Source organism: Cherax quadricarinatus, chromosome 22 (assembly GCF_038502225.1).
Source record: "Cherax quadricarinatus isolate ZL_2023a chromosome 22, ASM3850222v1, whole genome shotgun sequence".
NCBI classification, from domain to species: Eukaryota; Metazoa; Arthropoda; class Malacostraca; order Decapoda; family Parastacidae; genus Cherax; species Cherax quadricarinatus.
The window spans coordinates 26,118,060-26,144,264 of NC_091313.1; the positions used below are offsets into that span (position 1 = coordinate 26,118,060).

At 43.5% G+C, this 26,205-nt stretch overlaps 1 protein-coding gene across 1 annotated transcript; it reads left to right on the top strand.

The window, feature by feature from the left end:
* Positions 1-1,217: 1,217 nt before the first annotated feature.
* Positions 1,218-25,701, top strand: LOC128689684 (beta-1,3-galactosyltransferase 1-like). The gene is made up of 5 exons (XM_053778056.2): positions 1,218-1,305; positions 5,692-5,801; positions 15,978-16,108; positions 22,179-22,463; positions 24,583-25,701. Exons 2-5 carry the CDS (start codon positions 5,702-5,704, stop codon positions 25,126-25,128), a joined length of 1,062 nt encoding a protein of 353 aa, XP_053634031.1. The 5' UTR covers positions 1,218-1,305; positions 5,692-5,701; the 3' UTR covers positions 25,129-25,701.
* The last annotated feature ends 504 nt before the right edge of the window (positions 25,702-26,205 follow it).

The window sequence follows — 26,205 nt, forward strand, 5'->3', positions numbered from 1 at the left end:
CTATGCAAAGCGGTATATATCTCTGCACTCCCTCTGAATTCATACGTTATTCCCTGCAGCTACACAATACAAAACATAAATCATATTCCACAGGATTGTGTTTACGCTATAAACACAATACGAAATTTGAAAATGTCAGGATAATGTCCACTCTAAAAGAGGATAGTAATGATGAACGCCGATTCAAATTTTTCCGATTACGTTACGTAAGCGTTGAAACGCCGGCATAAATATTGAAAATAACTTTGAATTGCATTTAATAAGAATATATAACATACACAGAGGTTTGTGTGTATACACTTCAGAGAATTTACGTCAGTCTATTGAGATAAAAATGTCTGGCATGGCAGCTACCGTCTAGTCGAGTTTGTCACTTTGTTGACCGTCTTCTCATCAATATTTCTTAACAAGAACATTAATGATTAGATTGATTTTTGCTAAATTAAGAAAATATATTACGAAAATATATGATATCGTTTTATAATAACTTTGTGCTCGGCAGAGTTTTATGCAGATGTTTTTCCCATTGAGAAATGTAATACCACAGACTGTTGTTGTGGAATTATATTAATAATGAAACATTCAAGAACATAATTTAATAATTTGAAAATTATAAAGAGAGTTGATGAAATATTTTTTGTCGAAGATGCTCTACATTTCTTTATGCGTTAATTTAGAGACATTATTATATTAAAGAATTAGGTTCTAAGAAACATATAAATGAGAAATGGTATTGCCAAGTAAAATAATATAATTTTCACATTGTGAGCAATGTAAATATTACGTTTCAGTGGTAGTTTATTGCAGTGACTTTGTAAAGTTCTGGTACACCCAGTTTCAGGTCTGTATTAATACTACAGTTATACGTCCTGAAGTGGCAGAGCGTAAATGAAAAAAGTGAAGTATATTTGTACATTTGATCATTTTAGTGATGGAATGTGATATCCCGACGGCTGACTTCTCTTAAGCAATGTATGGATTGATTCTTCTTTGTTTCTGTGACTTCATTGTTTTATGTTTTCATTCCATCTGTTCCTCCTCCATCACGTATTGGAGCCCCGCCTCTTCTAACACCTCATCATCCATTCTCACCCCCACCTCTTTTCTACTAAGTACACCTCTCCCCTACCCTGTTCCCCGCCTCTCTGAACTCTTCTGGACCCCTTCCCCTCCCCCCACATCCCTCCTCAGTACCTCCTCGTCCCTCACTGTATCAGTCAGCTCCTACCCATGTCTCACTGGTGTTGTCCAGCTCCCTCACTACGTCGCCCGGAAAGTGTGTGTCAGTCTACCTGCGAGGAGACAGTAAGTGCATGAAAACATCGTTATATTGTAGTGGGTCTTGTGAAGAGTTGTAGCGGGTTTTGTGAAGAGTTGTAGCGGGTTTTGTGAAGAGTTGTAGTGGGTCTTGTGAAGAGTTGTAGCGGGTTTTGTGAAGAGTTGTAGTGGGTCTTGTAAAGAGTTGTAGTGGGTCTTGTAAAGAGTTGTAGTGGGTCTTATGAAGAGTTGTAGCGCGCTATCTCATGAGGTTTACCTGGAGTTTACCTGGAGAGAGTTCCGGGGGTCAACGCCCCCGCGGCCCGGTCTGTGGGTGGCAATCTAGACCAAACTATCTACGTCAGCCACCTCGTCCAACAACACTCAATGCATTCTGTCTTGACAGCCGCCACTGCACGCAGCACTATCTTCACAAGCCACTGCTATATTACTGTGTTATATTACACTATTGACTACCACGAGAGAAAAGTTTGAGATGGATGTATTGAGGTTAGGTGCAAGTGTCATTATCACTGTGAGTGCTTTAGGTTCACTGTGAACGTGTCTGATAGTGTGTATGAGAGCGTGCATGAGCGTGTGTGAGCGTGTATAAGAGGGTTTGTGAACTTGTTCAGGCGAGCATAATCACATTAGCTTGAGGGTTGCTAGCATTTCTGTCCAGCTTCTTGACCAACAGTTTACTGGCGTGATGGTTCCTTAACCTCGTAGATTTTGTTCTATTTACACTTGAACTAGACTATGGATTTTGCCTCCACTACTCGCAAGTGCTCCCAGGCACTCACTGCCCTTCTGATTATTATTTTTAAATCCCTCGTTCGTTGAAGCGTTCCTTTGACATTTGTATCTCGTGTGTATGTGTCTACTCATATGTGGTTGCAGGGGTCAATTCACAGCTCCTGGCCCCGCCTCTTCGCTGTGAGTGTGTGTTGTTTCATTTTCATAGTTCACGTGTGCGTGTTCACGGTATGGTTACATAGTACCCGTTTGTAGTAACTGGATCACAGTGATGCTCCAGGTGTTTCATGTCTACAATAATAATAATAATAATAATAATAATAATAATAATAATAATAATAATAATAATAATAATAATAATAAAACCTAGTTGACCTGGGGAGGGTATCGAATCCAAGTTCTTTCGGTTGTGTGCTGAACACTCTGACCACATGTCTAAGTCTATTAGGTTGAGTTCTGGCTCATGGACTCCGCCTTTATGCTTCGACTGACAAGTGTGTGGCTCCTGTCGTATATAGTTCTAAATCCATGTATTGAGCTGGCTCCCCCAAAACATTTCTAGAGAATTCAATTTCATTACTACTCTCGCACAAAAGAAATTCTTCATTCCTGTCTCGCTTCAACTCATTGTGAATTATGTTATCACGATCTACATATGTCATCATCCTTATTAAGCCTTTCTGAGGTCATCACGTATTCTCAGGGTCTTGGGCTTTCTAGTAATGAGCGATCGAGTTCTTTTAACCTATCCTCGCGGTGCACTGAATGACACACACATATTTAGTGCATTAAATTAATTTAAAACTTATAAGAAAATGTTATTTTCATATCCCAGCACTCTTAGTTATGATAACAACCTTGTAGCAAAGATATGAGAGGCCCATGGTGATGGTACGTACTCCAGTACTGGGGTTAAGCATGTATGTAGTGTAAATAACAAATTCTCTCATTTATGTGCTGGTTATTTGTGTATGTATGTAGTGTACTGCATCTCAGGTGGTACTCTTTCCTTTGGCCTTCCTCTCGGGTCGTATTCTTCCTCTGGTCTTTCTCTCAGGTTGTACTCTTCCTCTCTGTGGGAAATAGGTGATTTCCCAGAATCGTTACAGCCATCACCTAGCTGGGGGGTTAGGTAGGAGAGACGATGCCTAAGAAAGGTGTCAGTTCTGTATATACACTTAATTTCAAAGACTTAGCCGAGTTGCTATGCCTTCACAGGCTACTGTACTGTACATTACTACTACATTTATTTAGACAAGTTAAAGTTAGACAGTTTAGCTTAGTTCTCCGCACGTGTCCTACACAATATATGCCCTGGGCACCACTATGCCCTCCTTTGGGTCACCACGCCGGCCTTAGGCGTGCCCGGCATCTTTAGTCACACTTCAGTAGTGAGAGGGTGAACACTTACCTCGCGACCCATCGCAGTGAATTAGTCATTACCGCACGTGACTGAAATATATCTCCGCGATCAACTCTCGCTAGCTGGACCAGGCAGTTAGCGTGGCTCGCACAGGTATTTCTCAGGTATCCCCGACCTTCACCTCCCCCACACGTAAGTAACTCGAAACATTGAAAATTCATCTGTACTCAGTGACCACGTGTAAAGGGTTTGGCCACCATCTCCACCAGAGATTTACCGTTACATCTGTCTGATATTGCACTACCTCCTGTGTAGTAATAGAGGTGAGTACCCATTATTTCAGGAGCCAGAAGGGGGCGGCAGGTTCTGGACTGAATTTCGTGACTGAAACAGGGACCACTAACCTCGCACTTATGAAATTCCGACACACAGCCTCTATTCTACACACTCTTGGCTTTCCTCTCAGGTGGTACTCTTCCTCTGGCCTTCCCTTCCGGTAGTACTCTCCTCATCTACTTCGACAATTTTTTATCTTTCTTGAACATGTTATATCATTCTTGTAGCGTGTCCAAGGCATTCTGTCATGTTATTTACTCACTGATAAACATTTCTCTTAGGCCCAAGAATTGAATCTTTTTGTATTCCACTTATTTCTCTCCGTCCTAATCACTCTGTTACTATGCCGACTGTTGTTATCCACAGCAGTCACTCAGTCACTCTTGTTTGTATGTGTGTCCTGTGAGAAGCAGAGTGTGGTTAGAATTTACTGGTTTATGGGAGTCAGTCAGCTATATTGGTTGTGTACCACACTGTGTACTACTTGCAGTCTCCCAAGCTGCGCCTCACACCAGCCGAGCTCCTACCTACCTATTTGCGTCTATTACCAGCTGCTGGAGGTAACAGACACACATATGAATCATCATGTGTGGGTGTGGATGGGTGGGTGGGTGTGCGGGTGGATGTGTGTGTGTGTGCTCACCTATTTGTGGTTGCAGGGGTCGAGTCTTAGCTCCTGATCTCGCCTCTTCACTGGTCCCCACTAGGTCCACTCTATCCCTGCTCCATGAACTTTATCGTACCTGTTCTTAAAGCTGTGTATGGCACCTGCCTCCACTACCTCAGTTTCCAGACTGTTCCACTTCCTGACAATTCGATAAGTGAAGAAACACTTCCTAACATCCATGTGGCTCATCTGAGTCTTCAACTTCCAATTCTGACTCCTTTTTGCTGTGTCCCATCTCTGGAACATCCTGTCTCTGTCCACCATTTTGATTCCTCTCAGTATTTTATATGTCGTTATCATGTCCCCCCCCTGTCCCTCCTCTTCAGTGTCGTCAGGTCGAGTTCCCTTAACCTCTTCTCGTAGGACATACCCCTTTTGCTCCGGAACTAGTCTCGTTACAAACCTTTGCACTTCTCTAGTTTCCTGGTGTGCTTGGCCATGTGTGGGTTCCAAACTGGCGCTGCATACTCCAATATGGGACTGACGTACACGGTGTACAGCATCCGGAACGAGTCAGTCCTTACTGAGATGCCGGAATGCTATTCTTAGGCTCGCCAGTCGCCCATATGCTGCAGCAGTTATTTGGTTGATGTACGCTTCAGATGTGTTCGGTATTACACACACTCCAAGATCCTTTTCCTTGAGTGAGGTTTGTAGTCTTTGGCCCTCTAGACTGTACTCTGTGGTATTCTTTGCCCTTTACCTATCTTCATGACTTGGCACTTACTGGGGTTGAACTCCAGAAGCCAGTTGCCTTGTCCTCCTCTGACTGAATTCTCCTCATTAACTTCACATCATCTGCAAACAGGGACACTTCTGAGTCTAGGACTGACCCCTGTGGAACCCCGCTCGTCACAGATGCCCACTCTGATACCTCATCACGTACCATGACTCGCTGATGCCTTCTCGTGTGGTACTCTCTGACCCATTGCAGTGCCTTTTCTGTTATGTCTGCCAGGTCCGCTAGCTTTTTAACTAATCTCTTGTGTGGAACTGTGTCACCTTGTCATAGAACTCTAGTAGGTTCGTGACATAGGATTTCCCGTATCTGAATCCGTGTTGGTTGTCGTTTATAAGCCTGTGTGTGTGTGTGTGTGTGTGTGTGTGTGTGTGTGTGTGTGTGTGTGTGTGTGTGTGTGTGTGTGTGTGTGTGTGTGTGTGTGTGTGTTTGTGTGTGTGTGTGTGTGTGTGTGTGTGTGTGTGTGTGTGTGTGTGTGTGTGTGTGTGTGTGTGTGTGTGCGTGTGTGTGTGTGTTCAGCGCGAGCATGTGGTGTACCTAGCAGCAGTACTAAGCCAGACACTTCTGCTGCAGGTGGCGTCAGATGTACAGGCTGGTGGAGTACAGGCTCCTCGTCCAAGGACTCTTCTACAGGCTGGTCTCCAGCCTCGCCTCCGTCACTCCCACCATACACACCTGCAAACGTAAGTGAAAGACCCAAGATATCAGTCAAAGACCACACAGTTACATCACGTCAGTCGTCACCTGGAAGAGGCAGTCAGCCCACTAGTTATCATTAAGGTTGTCATTGACGTTATCACTGTTTTATGTTTTTTTCACGTGTATATAACCGTCGTTCCATTTTGTTAATCGACTAGTATATGTAAATACGGATCTGTAGTTACCTGTCTGTGTTTTTATTTTACGTGGCATTTGCAAACTCCTTAAGTTAAAACTTTGTATAACAAATTCAGTAAAACTTTTCGTTTTAAAAGTCTGGATTGGTAAAGAAAATTTAAAGTTACATGGAGGTGGATTTGTTTTCAATTATATTGAAATCATGGAGGAGGAGGAGGAGGACGACAACAACTGGTGAAGGGGGATTATGGAGGAGGAGGAGGACGACAACAGCAGGTGAAGGGGGATTATGGAGGAGGATGAGGACAATAACTGGTGAAGGGGGATTATGGAGGGGGAGGACGACAACAGCAGGTGAAGAGGGATAATCTAAGAGAGAATGATGAGGTTGTGTACTTGTGCATATGTACTTACCTGTGTGAACATTAAAATGGTATAAAATACCGACAGGTTGTTAGGTAAGACACATATGCAACAGTTAGGTATCTTTATTATGAAACGTTTCGCCTACACAGTAGGCTTCTTCAGTCAAGTACAGAAAAGTTGACTGAAGAAGCCTACTGTGTAGGCGAAACGTTTCATAATAAAGATACCTAACTGTTGCATATGTGTCTTACCTAACTTACCTGTGTGACTGTAGGTGTCTAGTCTCAGCTCCTGGCCCCGCCTCTCAGTTTCCCGCTGGCCAGGTTCACTCTCTCTTAATCTCGTGGGCTGTGTCGCACCTGCTTTAAGACTAAGCTTGGATGCTGCCTCTACCACATCTTCGTCAATGTCATTTCACGTCCTGGCAATCCTGAGGATGAATAAGTACTTCCTGACATCCTTATGACTCGTCTGTTTTTATCTTCCAGCTATGTCCCCTTCTACCTGATGTTCACCTCTCAAAATGTCCCTATCTGCCCTATCATTTCCCATGAGTATTTTGTATGCCATTATCATGTCTTCTTGTTCTTCTTTCCTCTATTGTCAATCTCAGATCTTTTAGCCTCTGCTCATAGCTAATATTCCTTAACTTCGAGACTAGTTTCGCTGCATACATCTTCACTTTCTCCAGTTACCTAGTATGCTTTACCAAGTGTGGGTTCTATGCTGGTTCTGCGTACTCAAAGATGGACCTGACTATATATATATATATATATATATATATATATATATATATATATATATATATATATATATATATATATATATATATATATATATATATATATATATATATATATATTATATATAATTACATATATATATATATATTATATATATATATATATATATATATATATATATATATATATATATATATATATATATATATATATATATATATATATGCAAAACAACCACTCTGAAAGAATAGAGAAATTCCAAGCGCTTTCGTGACTACTCACATTATCAAGGAACTATGAAAGTAAAGCATCCAAGGAAGGTATATAAGGGGTCTGGCCAACACCTAACTATCAGATCCCACAACGGTTAAACACCTGATGCGCGCCGGCCCAACTGGACAGGTCCTTCGCACAACCCACCAACAAACTATTCTACCCAAGAAAATTTAAAAAATTATTATTTGTCCAGTGTATTATTAAATTCTTCCCAAATTCTATTAATTATAAATGTATCTAATTTATATAAACCAAAGGAAATATTCATATTATTGTCAAAACTGCTTTTTATGAAACAAGATTCAATTATATTCCTGTCGACCATGGACTGGCTTGATACTACTTTCTCAACTTTTTGAAAAGCAATTGGGTGGTTAAAATCTCTTACATGAATAAATAGAGCATTGGAATCTTGTCCAGTTCTAATGCTATATTTATGTTGTTTTAATCTTAGTTCGAGATTTTTACCAGTTTGACCGTAATAAACTTTATCGCAGATTTTACAAGGAATCTTATAGACACATCCATCAGCATTTTGGGGGAATTCTTTATCAAAAGTTTTTTTTACTGTATCAAGATTTTTGAATACAACTTTAATATTAACAGTCTTAAGAAGAGAAGGCATATCAACTAAGTTTTCATGGTAAGGGAGAACCAATATATTTTTAGTTGAATAAGGCTGGTTGTCCCTTTTTGGGTTGTAAAAAGTATTTCTAGCAACTTTAAAAGATTTATCAATTACATTACAAGTTAAGGAAGCCTAGAGAACAAATGGATTTGTCAGTTAAAAATAGGAGAGGAGAGTTATTAAATTTAGAGTTAGAGGTATTGGGAAGATGGAGGGAAGATTTTGAGGAATTGTTAAATGTTGATGAAGATAGGGAAGCTGTCATTTCGTGTATAGGGCAAGGAGGAGTAACATCTTGTAGGAGTGAGGAAGAGCCAGTTGTGAGTGTGGGGGAAGTTCGTGAGGCAGTAGGTAAAATGAAAGGGGGTAAGGCAGCCAAGATTGATGGGATAAAGATAGAAATGTTAAAAGCAGGTGGGGATATAGTTTTGGAGTGGTTGGTGCAATTATTTAATAAATGTATGGAAGAGGGTAAGGTACCTAGGGATTGGCAGAGAGCATGCATAGTTCCTTTGTATAAAGGCAAAGGGGACAAAAGAGAGTGCAAAAAGTATACCTGGTAAAGTGTATGGTAGAGTTATTATTGAAAGAATTAAGAGTAAGATGGAGAATAGGACAGCAGATGAACAAGGAGGCTTTAGGAAAGGTAGGGGGTGTGTGGACCAGGTGTTTACAGTGAAACATATAAGTGAACAATATTTAGATAAGGCTAAAGAGGTCTTTGTGGCATTTATGGATTTGGAAAAGGCGTATGACAGGGTGGATAGGGGGGCAATGTGGCAGATGTTGCAAGTGTATGGTGTAGGAGGTAGGTTACTGAAAGCAGTGAAGAGTTTTTACGAGGATAGTGAGGCTCAAGTTAGAGTATGTAGGAAAGAGGGAAATTATTTCCCAGTAAAAGTAGGCCTTAGACAAGGATGTGTGATGTCACCGTGGTTGTTTAATATATTTATAGATGGGGTTGTAAGAGAAGTAAATGCGAGGGTCTTGGCAAGAGGCGTGGAGTTAAAAGATAAAGAATCACACATAAAGTGGGAGTTGTCACAGTTGCTCTTTGCTGATGACACTGTGCTCTTGGGGGATTCTGAAGAGAAGTTGCAGAGATTGGTGGATGAATTTGGTAGGGTGTGCAAAAGAAGAAAATTAAAAGTGAATACAGGAAAGAGTAAGGTTATGAGGATAACAAAAAGATTAGGTGATGAAAGATTGGATAACAGATAGGAGGGAGAGAGTATGGAGGAGGTGAATGTATTCAGATATTTGGGAGTGGACGTGTCAGCGGATGGGTCTATCAAAGATGAGGTGAATCATAGAATTGATGAGGGGAAAAGGGTGAGTGGTGCACTTAGGAGTCTGTGGAGACAAAGAACTTTGTCCTTGGAGGCAAAGAGGGGAATGTATGAGAGTATAGTTTTACCAACGCTCTTATATGGGTGTGAAGCATGGGTGATGAATATTGCAGCGAGGAGAAGGCTGGAGGCAGTGGAGATGTCATGTCTGAGGGCAATGTGTGGTGTGAATATAATGCAGAGAATTCGTAGTTTGGAAGTTAGGAGGAGGTGCGGGATTACAAAAACTGTTGTCCAGAGGGCTGAGGAAGGGTTGTTGAGGTGGTTCGAACATGTAGAGAGAATGGAGCGAAACAGAGTGACTTCAAGAGTGTATCAGTCTGTAGTGGAAGGAAGGCGGGGTAGGGGTCGGCCAAGGAAGGTTGGAGGGAGGGGGTAAAGCAGGTTTTGTGTGCGAGGGGCTTGGACTTCCAGCAGGCATCCGTGAGCGTGTTTGATAGGAGTGAATGGAGACAAATGGTTTTTAATACTTGACGTGCTGTTGGAATGTGAGCAAAGTAACATTTATAAAGGGATTCAGGGAAACCGGCAGGCCGGACTTGAGTCCTGGAGATGGGAAGTACAGTGCCTGCACTCTGAAGGAGGGGTGTTAATGTTGCAGTTTAAAAACTGTAGTGTAAAGCACCCTTCTGGCAAGACAGTGATGGAGTGAATGATGGTGAAAGTTTTTCTTTTTCGGGCCACCCTGCCTTGGTGGGAATCGGCCAGTGTGATAACAATAATAATAATATATATTATATATAGTATATATATATATATATATATATATATATATATATATATATATATATATATATATATATATTTATTTATATACATGTATATATATATATATATATATATATATATATATATATATATATATATATATATATATATATATATATATATATATATACATTATATATTGTGTGTGTGTGTGTGTGTACTCGCCTGGTTGTGGTTGCAGGGGTCGAATCATAGCTCCTGGCCCCGCCTCTTTACTGGTCACTACTGAGTCACTTTTCCTGCTCCATGCGCTTTATCATACCTCTTCTTAAAGCTATGTATGGTTCCTCCCTCCACTACATCACTTCCCAGACTATTCCACTTCCTGACAACTCTGTGACTGAAGAAATACTTCCTAATGTCCCTGTGATTCATTCGAGTCTTCAACTTCCAACTGTGACCCCTTGTTGCTGTGTCCCATCTTTGGAACATCCTGTCTCTGTCCATCTTGTCGATTCTTCTCAGTATTTTATATGTAATTATCATATCCCCCCTATCTCTCCTGTCTTCCAGTCTCAAGTCGATTTCCCTTAGCGTCTCCTCGTAGGACATACCCCTTAGCTCCGGTACTAGTCTTGTCGCAACCCTTTGCTCTTTCTCTAGTTTCCTAGCATGTTTGGCTAGATGAGGATTCCGAACTGGCGCTGCATACTCCAATATGGGCCTAACGTACACAGTGTACAAGGTCCTGAATGACTCCTTATTTCAATGTCAGAATGCTGTTCTTTGGTTTGCCAGGTCCCCATATGCTGCAGCAGTTATTTGGTTGATGTGCGCCTCAGGAGATGTGCCTGGTGTTATGCTCACCCCAAGATCCTTTTTCTTGTGTGATATTTATAGGCTCTTGCCCCCTAGATTGTACTCCGTCTGTGGTCTTCTTTGCCCTTCCCCAATCTTGCACTTGGTGGGGTTGAACTCCAGGATCCATTTGCTGGACGCAGCCCGTTTAGATCCTCCTGTAGTTCTGCCTGGTCCTCGTCCGACTGAATTCTTATTAACTTCACGTCATCTGCAAACAGGGACACTTCGGAGTCTATTCCTTCCGACATGTCGTTCACAAATACCAGAAACAGCACCGGTCCTAGGACTGATTCCTGTGGCACTCCGCTAGTTACAGGCGCCCACTCTGACACCTCGCCACGTACCATGACTCGCTGTTGTCTTCCTGCCAGGTATTCCCTGATCCATTGTAGTGTCTTCCCTGTTATCCCTGCCTGGTCCTCCAGCTTTTGCACTAATCTCTTGTGTGGAATTGTGTCGAACGCCTTTTTACAGCAAAAGAAAATGCAATCTACCCACCCCTCTCTCTCTTGTCTTACTGCGGTCACCCTATCATAGAACTCCAGTAGGTTTGTGACTCAGGATTTCCCATCCCTGAAACCGTGCTGGCTATCGTTGATAAGCTTATTCCTTTCTAGGTGCTCCAACACTCTTTTCCTGATAATTTTCTCCATGACCTTGCATACTGTACACGTCAGTGACAATAGTCTGTAGTTTAATGCATCGTGTCTATCTCCTTTTTTTTAAAAATCGGGACTACACTTGCTGTCTTCCATACTTTCGGTAGTCGCCCTGTTTCGATAGATGTGTTGAAGACAGTTGTTAGTGGTACACAAAGCACCTCTGCTCCCTCTCTCAGGACCCATGGAGAGATATTATCCGGCTCCATCGCTTTGGGGCATCTAGCTCCCTTAGCAGCCTCTTCATTTCTTCCTCGGTTGTATGTATTGTGTTCAACACTTGATGGTGTACCCCACCTCTCCGCCTTTCTGGAGTCCCTTCTGTCTCCTCTGTGAACACTTCTTTGAATCTGTTGTTGAGCTGCTTACATACTTTGCGGTCATTTTTTTGTAACCTCCTCTCTTCTTCCTCAGTCTGATTACCTGGTCCTTGACTGTTGTTTTCCTCCTCGTGTGGCTGTACAACAGCTTTGGTCAGATTTAGCTTTCGCTGCTATGTCATTCTCGTTGTGTACTCACCTAGTTGTACTCACCTAGTTGAGGTTGCAGGGGTCGAGTCCAAGCTCCTGGCCCCGCCTCTTCACTGGTCGCTACTAGGTCACTCTCCCTGAACCATGAGCTTTATCGTACCTCTGCTTAAAGCTATGTATGGATCCTGCCTCCACTACATCGCTTCCCAAACTATTCCACTTCCTGACTACTCTGTGGCTGAAGAAATACTTCCTAACATCCCTTTGATTCATCTGTGTCTTCAGCTTCCAACTGTGTCCCCGTGTTGCTGTGTCCAGTCTCTGGAACATCCTGTCTTTGTCCACCTTGTCAATTCCTCTCAGTATTTTGTAAGTCGTTATCATGTCCCCCTATCTCTCCTGTCCTCCAGTGTCGTCAGGTTGATTTCCCTTAACCTCTCCTCATAGGACATACCTCTTAACTCTGGGACCAGTCTTGTTGCAAACCTTTGCACTTTCTCTAGTTTCTTTACATGCTTGGCTAGGTGTGGGTTCCAAACTGGTGCCGCATACTCCAATATGGGCCTAACGTACACGGTGTACAGGGTCCTGAACGATTCCTTATTAAGATGTCGGAATGCTGTTCTGAGGTTTGCTAGGCGCCCATATGCTGCAGCAGTTATTTGGTTGATGTGCGCTTCAGGAGATGTGCCTGGTGTTATACTCACCCCAAGATCTTTTTCCTTGAGTGATGTTTGTAGTCTCTGGCCCCCTAGACTGTACTCCGTCTGCGGTCTTCTTTGCCCTTCTCCAATCCTCATGACTTTGCACTTGGTGGGATTGAACTCCAGGAGCCAGTTGCTGGACCAGGTCTGCAGCCTATCCAGATCCCTTTGTAGTTCTGCCTGGTCTTCGATCGACTGAACTCTTCTCATCAACTTCACGTCATCTGCAAACAGGGACACCTCGGAGTTTATTCCTTCCGTCATGTCGTTCACAAATACCAGAAACAGCACTGGTCCTAGGACTGACCCCTGTGGGACCCCGCTGGTCACAGGTGCCCACTCTAACACCTCACCACGTACCATTACTCGCTGCTGTCTTCCTGACAAGTATTCCCTGATCCATTGCAGTGCCTTCCCTGTTATCCCTGCTTGGTCCTCCAGTTTTTGCACTAATCTCTTGTGTGGTACTGTGTCAAACGCCTTCTTGCAGTCCAAGAAAATGCAATCCACCCACCCCTCTCTCTCTTGTCTTACTGCTGTCACCATGTCATAGAACTCCAGTAGGTTTGTGACACAGGATTTCCCGTCTCTGAAACCATGTTGTCTGCTGGTGATGAGATCATTCCTTTCTAGATGTTCCACCATTCTTCTCTTGACAATCTTTTCCATGATTTTGCATGCTATACATGTCAGTGACACTGGTCTGTAGTTTAGTGCTTCATGTCTGTCTCCTTTTTTAAAGATTGGGACCACATTTGCTGTCTTCCATGCCTCAGGCAATCTCCCTGTTTCGATAGATGTATTGAATATTGTTGTTAGGGGTACACATAGCGCCTCTGCTCCCTCTCTCAGGACCCATGGAGAGATGTTATCTGGCCCCATTGCCTTTGAGGTATCTAGCTCACTCAGAAGCCTCTTCACTTCTTCCTCGGTTGTGTGTACTGTGTCCAGCACATGGTGGTGTACCCCACCTCTCCGTCTTTCTGGAGCCCCTTCTGTCTCCTCTGTGAACACTTCTTTGAATCTCTTGTTGAGTTCCTCACATACTTCACGGTCATTTCTTGTTGTCTCTCCTCCTTCCTTCCTTAGCCTGATTACCTGGTCCTTGACGGTTGTTTTCTTCCTGATGTGGCTGTATAACAGCTTTGGGTCAGATTTGGCTTTTGCTGCTATGTCGTTTTCATATTGATGCTGGGCCTCCCTTCTTATCTGTGCATATTCGTTTCTGGCTCTACGACTGCTCTCCTTATTCTCCTTGGTCCTTTGCCTTCTATATTTTTTTCATTCCCTAGCACACTTGGTTTTTGCCTCCTTGCATCTTTGGGTGAACCATGGGCTCATCTTGGCTTTTTCATTATTCCTGTTACCCTTGGGTATAAACCTCTCCTCAGCCTCCTTGCACATTGTTGCTACATATTCCATCATCTCATTAACTGGCTTCCCTGCCAGTTCTCTGTCCCACTGAACCTCATTCAGGAAGTTCCTCATTCCTGTGTAGTCCCCTTTCCTGTAGTTTGGTTTCATTTGTCCTGGCCTTCCTGCTTCCCCCTCCACTTGTAGCTCTACTGTGTATTCGAAGCTCAAAACCACATGATCGCTGGCCCCAAGGGGTCTTTCATATGTGATGTCCTCAATATCTGCACTACTCAAGGTGAATACTAAGTCCAGTCTTGCTGGTTCATCCTCTCCTCTCTCTCTTGTAGTGTCCCTTACGTGTTGGTACATGAAGTTTTCCAATACCACCTCCATCATCTTAGCCCTCCATGTATCTTGGCCCCCATGTGGCTCCAAGTTCTCCCAGTCGATCTCCTTGTGGTTAAAGTCACCCATGATCAGTAGCTTTGCCCTGCATGCATGAGCTCTTCTGGCCACTGCAGCCAGTGTGTCAACCATCGCTCTATTGCTCTCGTCATACTCTTGCCTTGGCCTCCTGCTGTTCTGTGGTGGGTTATACATCACTGCAATTATCACCTTGGGACCACCAGAGTGAAGCGTTCCCGCTATGTAATCACTTTCTTCTCCGCTGTCTCCTCTCTCCAGCTCATCAAAATTCCATCGGTGTTTGATCAGCATTGCCACTCCTCCACCCCCCCTGTTCCTTGTCTTTCCTCAGGATCTGGTATCCCGCTGGAAAGATGGCATCTGTTATCATACCTGTAAGCTTGGTTTCTGTGAGAGCTATGATGTCCGGTGATGCTTCTTTGACTCTTTCGTGCCACTCCTCCCACTTGTTTGTTATTTCATCAGCGTTTGTGTACCATACTTTCAGTTTCCTTTCCAACACTGTGGTTTAGGGGGCCTGTGGGGGTGGGAGACCTGGTAGCATACTGTGGGATTCTATGGTTGGGGGTTGGGTGGAAGCTGTGGGTATGGATTGTATTGTGTGTTGGGATGGTGTGATAGGTTGTGGGGTTCTGAGGATAGTTGTGTGCGTGCTTGCCCTTGTTGCTCTGTTCTGGTCTGACTGACCTCTGCTGGTTCCATCCTTGTCTCCTTTCCTAGCTCCTTTCGCTTTTTTGTCCTCTCCCTCAGCTGCTGTCTCTCTGTTCGTGTTCTGTCTCTGTTTAGGAACACCTTCTTGTATGTGTGTGTGTGTGTGTGTGTGTGTGTGTGTGTGTGTGTGTGTGTGTGTGAATGAGTGAGTGAGAGGAGGAGAGTAGGGAACGTGTGATTTCTGGATCCTTGGAGACGTACGAGGATGAGTATACAGTATAACTACAGAAGGTGTAATGCAATACCGAGCTCTATTGTGATACCTCAGTTACACTTCCATGAAACTGTTTACACAGCGGCTTCCTCGGCCTTAAGGTAAATGGGATAGTGTGACTGTCTTGCATATTCTTCTGCTGATTTCCTCCTGACAATACTGAAGCCTCCTGAGACAGTGCGCAAAAATTATGTTAACGCGTTCACCATTTCTGTAGTGTTTTAATAGTTAATTGTCACGTTTAGATCTTTAACATGGTGCATCCCACACAGCGGTCACACTCATTCTCAAAGAATGAGTTACAGAAATTTCGAAAGTGCTTATAGAATTTAATTACCATTCACTATGGTTGAGTGCATATATCATGTTATTAGTGATGTTATGTAACACATATATAAAAAAAATGCAGCGGCTGGAACGCTAATCATTATCGAATATTTTGAAAAGTGCAGATAAGCTGTGAATATGTGCACACGTTGAGTCATTAAACACAGGCTACGTTCTCTGTCACTTATTATGTGTGGTTACACACAACTCTTGATATACTGCAGGTGCTACAATATTGAGGAAGTCTGTGGTGGTGCCCGTGTGCCTGATCGCGACCGTCCTCCTCTTCTACAGTTGTCTCCTGAGCTTCCAGCCGCTCTCCCTCCTCTTCTACTTCCTCCCGGGGTGTTATGTGGTGTGTACTTACCAATTAGTAATTCTGTTAGTAACACCTGGGATGCAGGTATAGGATTATATCATTACAGTGCAGGGATACAAGTGTGCGTATGTCCTCACAGTGCAGGGATACAAGAGTGTGTGTGTCCTCACAGTGCAGGGATACAAGAGTGTGTGTGTCCTCACAGTGCAGGGATACAAGAGTGTGTGTGTCCTCACAGTGCAGGGATACAAGAGTGTGTGTGTCCTCACAGTGCAGGGATACAAGAGTGTGTGTGTCCTCACAGTGCAGGGATACAAGAGTGTGTGTGTCCTCACAGTGCAGGGATACAAGAGTGTGTGTGTCCTCACAGTGCAGGGATACAAGAGTGTGTGTGTGTCCTCACAGTGCAGGGATACAAGAGTGTGTGTGTGTGTCCTCACAGTGCAGGGATACAAGAGTGTGTGTGTCCTCACAGTGCAGGGATACAAGAGTGTGTGTGTCCTCACAGTGCAGGGATACAAGAGTGTGTGTGTCCTCACAGTGCAGGGATACAAGAGTGTGTGTGTCCTCACAGTGCAGGGATACAAGAGTGTGTGTGTCCTCACAGTGCAGGGATACAAGAGTGTGTGTGTCCTCACAGTGCAGGGAGTGTGTGTGTGTCCTCACAGTGCAGGGATACAAGAGTGTGTGTGTCCTCACAGTGTGTGTGTGTGTCCTCACAGTGCAGGGATACAAGAGTGTGTGTGTGTCACAGTGCAGGGATACAAGAGTGTGTGTGTCCTCACAGTGCAGGGATACAAGAGTGTGTGTGTCCTCACAGTGCAGGGATACAAGAGTCACAGTGCAGGGATACAAGAGTGTGTGTGTGTCCTCACAGTGCAGGGATACAAGAGTGTGTGTGTGTCCTCACAGTGCAGGGATACAAGAGTGTGTGTGTGTCCTCACAGTGCAGGGATACAAGAGTGTGTGTGTGTCCTCACAGTGCAGGGATACAAGAGTGTGTGTGTCCTCACAGTGCAGGGATACAAGAGTGTGTGTGTCCTCACAGTGCAGGGATACAAGAGTGTGTGTATGTCCTCACAGTGCAGGGATACAAGAGTGTGTGTATGTCCTCACAGTGCAGGGATACAAGAGTGTGTGTATGTCCTCACAGTGCAGGGATACAAGAGTGTGTGTATGTCCTCACAGTGCAGGGATACAAGAGTGTGTGTATGTCCTCACAGTGCAGGGATACAAGAGTGTGTGTGTGTGTCCTCACAGTGCAGGGATACAAGAGTGTGTGTATGTCCTCACAGTGCAGGGATACAAGAGTGTGTGTATGTCCTCACAGTGCAGGGATACAAGAGTGTGTGTGTGTGTCCTCATACAAGAGTGTGTGTGTCCTCACAGTGCAGGGATACAAGAGTGTGTGTGTGTGTCCTCACAGTGCAGGGATACAAGAGTGTGTGTGTCCTCACAGTGCAGGGATACAAAAGTGTGTGTGTCCTCACAGTGCAGGGATACAAGAGTGTGTGTATGTCCTCACAGTGCAGGGATACAAGAGTGTGTGTGTCCTCACAGTGCAGGGATACAAGAGTGTGTGTGTCCTCACAGTGCAGGGATACAAGAGTGTGTATGTCCTCACAGTGCAGGGATACAAGAGTGTGTGTGTCCTCACAGTGCAGGGATACAAGAGTGTGTGTGTCCTCACAGTGCAGGGATACAAGAGTGTGTGTGTCCTCACAGTGCAGGGATACAAGAGTGTGTGTGTCCTCACAGTGCAGGGATACAAGTGTGTGTGTGTCCTCACAGTGCAGGGATACAAGAGTGTGTGTATGTCCTCACAGTGCAGGGATACAAGAGTGTGTGTGTCCTCACAGTGCAGGGATACAAGAGTGTGTGTGTCCTCAGTGCAGGGATACAAGAGTGTGTGTATCATCGCAGTGCAGGGATACAGGTGTGCGAATGCCGCTTACCGACTTTTTTTTTTAGGTTATCCTAGGTAATCCACACATATGCTACTATGTATGAAAGTTGTGTAACTATTTGTGTATACCTGTACCAAAATAAATTTACTAACCATAGTTGACACCCATATGTTGCTTCGTTGATACACGAGGCGCGGCGCATGAGCTCCACTTCTTGTATGTTAGGTTTGCCAGTAAGACTCTCCAGAGGCTGAGATTTCATTTTGTTAATTTTAGGATCAGTACGTCCTGCTTTACTAATACAGGATGAATGATACATTAAGAGACAGATACATTTATACAGATAAACGGAAATAATACTTCTGGTTATGTTATATTAATTAGTTGATTTATTAGATTTGAACCCCCTAGAGAGATTCCTCGATGCCGGTGAGGGATTTAAGGAATTTAACCTGTTCTTCTCTGCCTTCGATTAAATCTAACCGATTACCTCCCACTCTACCAGGCGCTGTATGACCCTGGGATTTTATTTAGGTTTAAATCCCATCGACTTGGACGAGGATATTCTCTAATCCCTATTATACATGTTAAACGAACTTAATTCCAGTTTATACACGGTGAGATAAACACACACACGCATGTACAACAGGCCTAGTGTCTAATCGACATGTGCCTAGGACAAAATGGTAACTAACACTTCCAGTTGTATATGCACCGCTGCTCTCCATGCATGCACATCGAGACATACTCTCTTGAATACACACACACACACACACACACACACATACAGCCTCCCTCACAACTTCCTATAGAAGCCTCCCAACCAGGTCAACCCCAGTGCAACCAAACACTCTAAATCAAAACACCCATGCCACATCCAATGCCCCCACCCACTACATTACAAACTCCACCCCCACAGTAACAACCCATAGTTCCTTACCAGGTCTCCCACTTCCCCAACCCCAATATACCTCCCAGACCACAGTCTTAGAAAAGAAGTTGAAGGTGTGGTATACAAATGCAGATGGAATAACAAACAAGTATGAGGAGTGGCACGAAAGAATCAAAGAGACATCCCCAGACATAATAGCACTCACAGAAACAAAACTCACCAGAATAATAACAGATTCAATCTTTCCATCCGGATATCAAATCCTCAGGAAAGACAGAGGGAGGAGAGGGGGAGGAGGAGTTTCACTGCTCATTAAAAACCAGTGGGGTTTTGAGAAAATGGAAGGAATGGATGGCACGGGCGAAAGGGACTACTTAGTAGGAATAATCCAGTCTGAGGGACATGTGATAATTGCAGTAATGTACAACCCACCACAGAACTGCAGGAGGCCAAGAGAAGAATGCGATGAGAGCAACAGAGCAATGATCGACACCCTAGCCGAGGTGGCCAGGAGAGCACACATGGGGGGAGCAAAGTTACTAGTTATGGGTGATTTCAATCACAAGGAGATTGACTGGGAAAACCTGGAGCCCCATGGGGGTCCCGAAACATGGAGAGCCAAGATGATGGATGTGGTACTGGAAAACCTCATGCATCAACATGTTAGAGACACTACCAGAGAGAGAGGAGAGGATGAACCAGCAAGGCTGGACCTTGTATTCACCATGAGTAGTTCGGACATCGAGGGTATCATGTATGAAAGGCCCCTGGGAGCTAGTGATCATGTGGTTCTGTGCTTCGACTACATAGTTGAGCTCCAAGTGGAGAGAGTAGCAGGAATAGGCTGGGAAAAACCAAACTACAAAAGGGGGAACTACTCAGGCATGAGGAACTTCCTTCAAGACATTCAGTGGGAGAGGGAACTGACAGGAAAACCAGTACAAGAAATGATGGACTATGTAGCAACAAAATGCAAGGAGGCAGAGGAGAGGTTTATTCCCAAGGGAAACAGAAATAATGGGAAGAACAGAACGAGTCCTTGGTTCACCCAAAGGTGTAGGGAGGCAAAAACTAGGTGTACTAGAGAATGGAAAAGGTACAGAAGACAGAGAACTCAGGAAAATAAAGAAATCAGCCGAAGAGCCAGAAACGAATATGCACAGATAAGAAGGGAGGCTCAGAGACAATATGAAAATGACATAGCATCAAAAGTAAAGACTGACCCGAAGCTGTTGTACAGCCACATCAGGAGGAAAACAACAGTCAAGGACCAGGTAATCAGACTGAGGAAGGGTGATGGGGAATTCACAAGAAACGACCGAGAGGTATGTCAGGAGCTCAACACAAGATTTAAAGAGGTAATTACAGTGGAAACCAGTAGGACTCCAAGAAATCAGAACTGGGGGGCACACCAGCAAGTGCTGGATGAGGTACATATAACCAAGGAGGAGGTGAAGAAGCTGCTATGCGAACTTGACACCTCAAAGGCGGTGGGACCAGACAACATCTCTCCATGGGTCCTTAAAGAGGGAGCAGAGATATTGTGTGAGCCATTAACAAAGATCTTCAACACATCATTTGAAACTGGGCAACTCTCTGAGGTATGGAAAATGGCAAATGTAGTCCCAATTTTTAAAAAGGGAGACAGACATGAGGCACTAAACTACAGACCTGTATCACTAACGTGTATAGTATGCAAGGTCATTTAGAAGATCATTAGGAGGAGAGTGGTGGGGCACCTGGAAAGAAACAAGTGTATAATTGACAACCAGCACGGTTTCAGGGAAGGAAAATCCTGTCACAAACCTACTAGAGTTTTATGACAAGGTGACAGAAGTAAGACAAGAGAGAGAGGGGTGGATGGACTGCATATTTTTGGACTGCAAGAAGGCCTTCGACACAGTTCCTCACAAGAGGTTACTGCAAAAGCTAGAGGATCAGGCACACATAACAGGAAAGGCACTGCAATGGATCAGAGAATATCTGACAGGGAGGCAACAACGAGTCATGGTACGCGACGAGGTGTCAGAGTGGGCGCCTGTGACAAGCGGGGTTCCACAGGGGTCAGTCCTAGGACCTGTTCTGTTCTTGGTATATGTGAACGACATAACGGAAGGGATAGACTCAGAAGTGTCCTTGTTTGCAGATGATGCGAAGTTAATGAGAAGAATCAAATCGGACGAGGATCAGGCAGGACTACAAAGAGACCTGGACAGGCTACAAGCCTGGTCCAGCAACTGGCTCCTTGAATTTAATTAACCCTGCCAAATGCTAAGTCATGAAGATTGGGGAAGGGCAAAGAAGACCGCAGACACAATATAGTTTAGATGACCAAAGACTGCAAACCTCACTCAAGGAAAAAGATCTGGGGGTGAGTATAACACCGAGCATATCTCCTGAGGCACACATCAATCGGATAACTGCTGCAGCATACGGGCGCCTGGCAAACCTACGGATAGCGTTCCGATACCTCAGTAAGGATTCGTTTAAGACTCTGTATACCATCTACGTCAGGCCCATACTGGAGTATGCAGCACCAGTTTGGAATCCACACCTAGTCAAGCACGTCAAGAAATTAGAGAAAGTGCAAAGGTTTGCAACAAGACTAGTCCCAGAGCTACGGGGATTGTCCTACGAAGAAAGGTTGAGGGAAATCGGCCCGACGACACTGGAGGACAGGAGGGTCAGGGGAGACATGATGACATATAAAATACTGCGTGGAATAGACAAGGTGGACAAAGACGGGATGTTCCAGAGATGGGACACAGACACAAGAGGTCACAATTGGAAGTTGAAGACTCAGATGAATCAAAGGGATGTTAGAAAGTATTTCTTCAGTCATAGAGTAGTCAGGCCATGGAATAGCCTAGAAAGGGATGTAGTGGAGGCAGGAACCATACATAGTTTTAAGGCGAGGTATGATAGAGCTCATGGGGCAGGGAGAGAGAGAACCTAGTAGCAATCAGCGAAGAGGCGGGGCCAGGAGCTGTGACTCGACCCCTGCAACCACAAATAGGTGAGTACAAATAGGTGAGTACACACACACACACACACACACACACACACACACACACACACACACACACACACATACACACACACACATATACACACACACATATATATACACACACACACACACACACACACACACACACACACACAAATATATATATATATATATATATATATATATATATATATATATATATATATATATATATATATATATATATATATATATATATATATACATATTCATACACAAGTACTTTATTGAGAACTCACGCCTGTTATACATCCTCAGGTCTCAGGAGGTGACGGCTCGCAGAAACACACATCTCCAGCTCACTTCGTCATCGAAGAGTCTGATTTCTGTCATCGTCGACCCGACCTTTTCATTGTAGCGTACGTGCACTCGTCCATCGCGTCCGTTGAGAAGAGGATGGACACGCGGACGACGTGGGCCTCGGCAGGAGCCTACGATAGCAATGTGAAGATGGCAGTGGTGTTCATGGTGGGGCTAGCCAAGACGACAGAGGAGCAAAACATTGTTAACCAGGAAAGTATACTCTTCCGTGACATTGTGCAGGTGTGTACTCGTTTCTACTTTATTTGTACTTTTCTATTTATTCCTCTCAGTTTGTATTTATCCATTCCTGATTGCGGAGGTTCCGTCTGTACTTTTGGTTCTATCAACCTCACACAACTGGTGTCATAGGTTCCTGTATCATGGGCTATGTCGTATCTGTCTTTAGAACTGTGTTATCTAAGTCATTCCACTTCCTGATCACCCTGAGGCTGACGAAATACTTCCTGACAACCCTGTGACTCATTTGTGTGCAAGTATGTGTTTAATTACTTTCACCATTGGGTCGGCTTCTTGAGGATCGATGGACTGACGTGAATTAGGCACACTGTATCTTTTTTTATATACCCACGTATGCAATTAGCTTCTGTTGTTGTTGTCGAATTCATTATCCTGTCACTGAGCTAAGTATCATAGTGTAAATGGCACACAATTACCGACAAGTTAAGCAGGACACAAGTGCAACACTTAGATACATTCATTGTTGAAGCGTTCATCTAAGCATAAGGTTACGTCAGTGGAATAAAGAGGTGATTGTAATATTGGAGACTGTAAAAGTGGAGAGGTAATTATGAGATTATTAGTTTCCTTCTAGGTTAGGCAGGTTCGTCAGGAAACAGCACAAGTGTTTCCTGACGCGGGTCTTTGCCATATGCTGACCCGCAGAAGACCTTGGGTCATCTGACCGAGGCCTTCTACTGGCTTACCGGTACATCCCTTTAAATATTATGGTTAAGATTATAACCATTTCCAGTTCTTTCCTTCTAGCTTGTGTTGTGCTGTAAACTTGGTTACTATCACACTTTTGTATCGTTTCTCCACTTCCTCTGATTCTTAAATATTCAATTCTGTGTTGTTTTCGTCCCTCGTGTTCTATCTTTTTATACTTTTTTATTCATGAATTCTGCCTCAGTAAAATACTTATTAAACCATACACTTTTTCCTCTCTTGTTTCTTACATTGTGGCATCCTAACTTAGGCTAAGAATTTCTATGTGAATTATTCAGTTAAGTTTATCCATCGTACTTCCAAAAACATTTTTCTCTTACTTTTCGGTTGCAGGTTCTGTATGAGATTTGCTCCCAGGTTCTTTTCCACCGATATTTCAAGTGTTACATTTCCCAGGTGATGCGTCGTCTCAGGCCTCCTTATTTAGACACGATATTTCATAACTAGGATGACACCATAGAGTTGAAACTCGTGGGACTCTCTTCCTCTGCTTGTTACCACTCTTGTGTATTATGTCGTTTCATTCTTCTCTCTGACTGTTTGGTAAAAGGACACCAATTAATGTGAGATTTTATTGTGGGAACGTTTCGCTCTCCAGAAGTTTTGTCAAGACTTTATTACGCCTCACTAATCCTCTGTGTTCATGTATTGTTTGTAACAGCTTGACAAAGCTCCTGGAGAGCGAAACGTTGCCACAATAAAATGTCACATTAGTTGCACCTGTGTCCTTTTACCTAAGATATCGTCGGTAATTCTACCATATTCTGTGTGACTGTTTTCTCTTTTTTCGGATACTCCTTTATCCAGTGAAGCACTGTTTCCTGACAGATCTAACCTGTATCTACTGTGCATCATTGTCCTCCTCAATACCATGTCAAAAGCCTTTATACAGTGTAATAATAAATAGTGGGTCTGGAAAGAAAAAACAGTTATAGGGGTGATAGGAAAAAGGTTGACGGTCTTGAGGAAAAGATTAATATGTTGTGTTGGACAAAATACATTACACTTGATTGTTCCCTCCCTGTCTATGGTTGTGAGTTGTGTTTCAGAGGAAGGTGGTATTTTACTCGTCATGTGACGAGCCGCTTACCGGAGCGGTGGTCATGTGACCGAGGGCATTTGACGTTATTTTTTCCGTTATTATTTTCTATCATCTGCTCCTTAAGTGTTATACTTATTTTTGGGAAAACTTTGCACAAACCTAGCAGACTCCTTAGACTGTAGATTCTTTACTATATCTTATCATTGTTCCTCTTGTCCTTGTATAAATGCTTGATGCTGAAGAGTGTTATCCTTTGTGTCCTTTCATTTTAAATTTGACTCTTTTTGTGAACTTGTGTAAGATATTTAAATGCAGAGAGCTGTTTTGTAATTACTTTTTGTAATTTTTCAGGGTAACTACACTGACACTTATCACCTGTTGAGCCACAAGGCTCTTACGTCGCTGCAGTGGGTGACGCAACACTGCTCTCACGTCCCCTGGATACTCCATGCTGACGACGACGTCCTCATCGACATCTTCCTCCTCAGCAAGTTCCTAGAGTCCAGCGCCTCTCCTCACAGTTTTTTGTGCTACACCTGGGAAACCTCAGAGGTGAGGCGGATTGGACGGTGGTGCGTGAGGCCAGAGGAGTTTCCGGAGTCCATGTATCCTCCATACTGTGGTGGTGGAGCATGGGCCATGGCTACGCCTCTTGTCTCGCGTCTTCTTAAAGCTGCCACCCACGCCCCATTCCTCTGGGTAGATGATGCATATATCACTGGCGTCTTGGCTAAATACGCCGACGTTGGACACTCCAACGAGTTGAAAAAGTATATCAGGAGAGAAGGCATCGCTGAGGACGACTTGGGGAAGATGATGATATGGTTTGAACTGAATGACTCTAGAAAGAAATGGTGGCTGAGGCTTCTCTTGCACCACAAGTATCTAGTTTTATAGTTCATGGCATAGTTCAGTGCCCCTCACGTTTTAGGGAGAGGCAGAGAAGGTAGGATATTTGGTCGAAGGCCCAAATGAGTTTTCTGATTTCTTTGCATGCAGTATGTTCAAAACTCTCATTTTGAAGTAAATTTGAATGTTGTCAAGACCAACGAGGGAACTGGAGCAGGAAGGAATAGGGAGTAATTATGTATTTTAATATTTTTAACTAACATTTCTCGTAAGTTGGTGTCAGAAAAGTAGTGGGAAACAAATGAACAGCGATTGATGGGATTTCCCCCCCTCCCTCAATCATCATCCACTCCGATTAGTTAGATGTCACAGTGACTTTTTGTGTGTACAAATAAATTACTCGTGATAAACTGGTCGGTCAAATGATTAAAATCATTAATGAGTCTATGTAATGACTCTGGAACGAGGAACTGGGCACCTACAATATTTTGGCTTCGGTTTAACACACAGAAGTATTCATCTCAGGTTGTCATTTTAATTTAAGCTTCGTTTGTGTATTTTAATATTTCTTAATTTATAAATTCTAGTCACTTTAATATAAAATAAAAATGATCTATTCAAGATTTCATAATTTTACTAACAAATATTTTTAACTGGGTTTAAATAAGATTTCTGAATGTTTAAGAGACATATAGGAGCATGTTGAAGAATCAAACACTCGTGCAACATATGGGAGTATACTGAGGAAACGTTTCGCTACAGTGGCTTCATCAGTCCAATACAAAGAAGAAAGGTATATAGAGAGGAGGAGTTTGAGGTAATCAGTCCCTCAGTCTAAAATCAGTGTGTTAAGTCCATCAAGATTGATGGACTAAAGACATCGATTCCAAGCCGAGGGACTGATTACCTCAAACTACTATTTTCTTTCCATGGTTCTTCTTCGTACTGGACTGATGAAACCATTGTGTGGCGAAACGTTTCCTCACTAAAGATTCCCATATGTTGCATAAGTGTCTCATTCTTCAACTTGGTTTTCTGAACCATTTATCACACATGAGTACGCTGGTGATGAGTGGAATTTGAAATTTGACTCGGTTTAAGTCTGATCCACGAGGGGATTTAAGA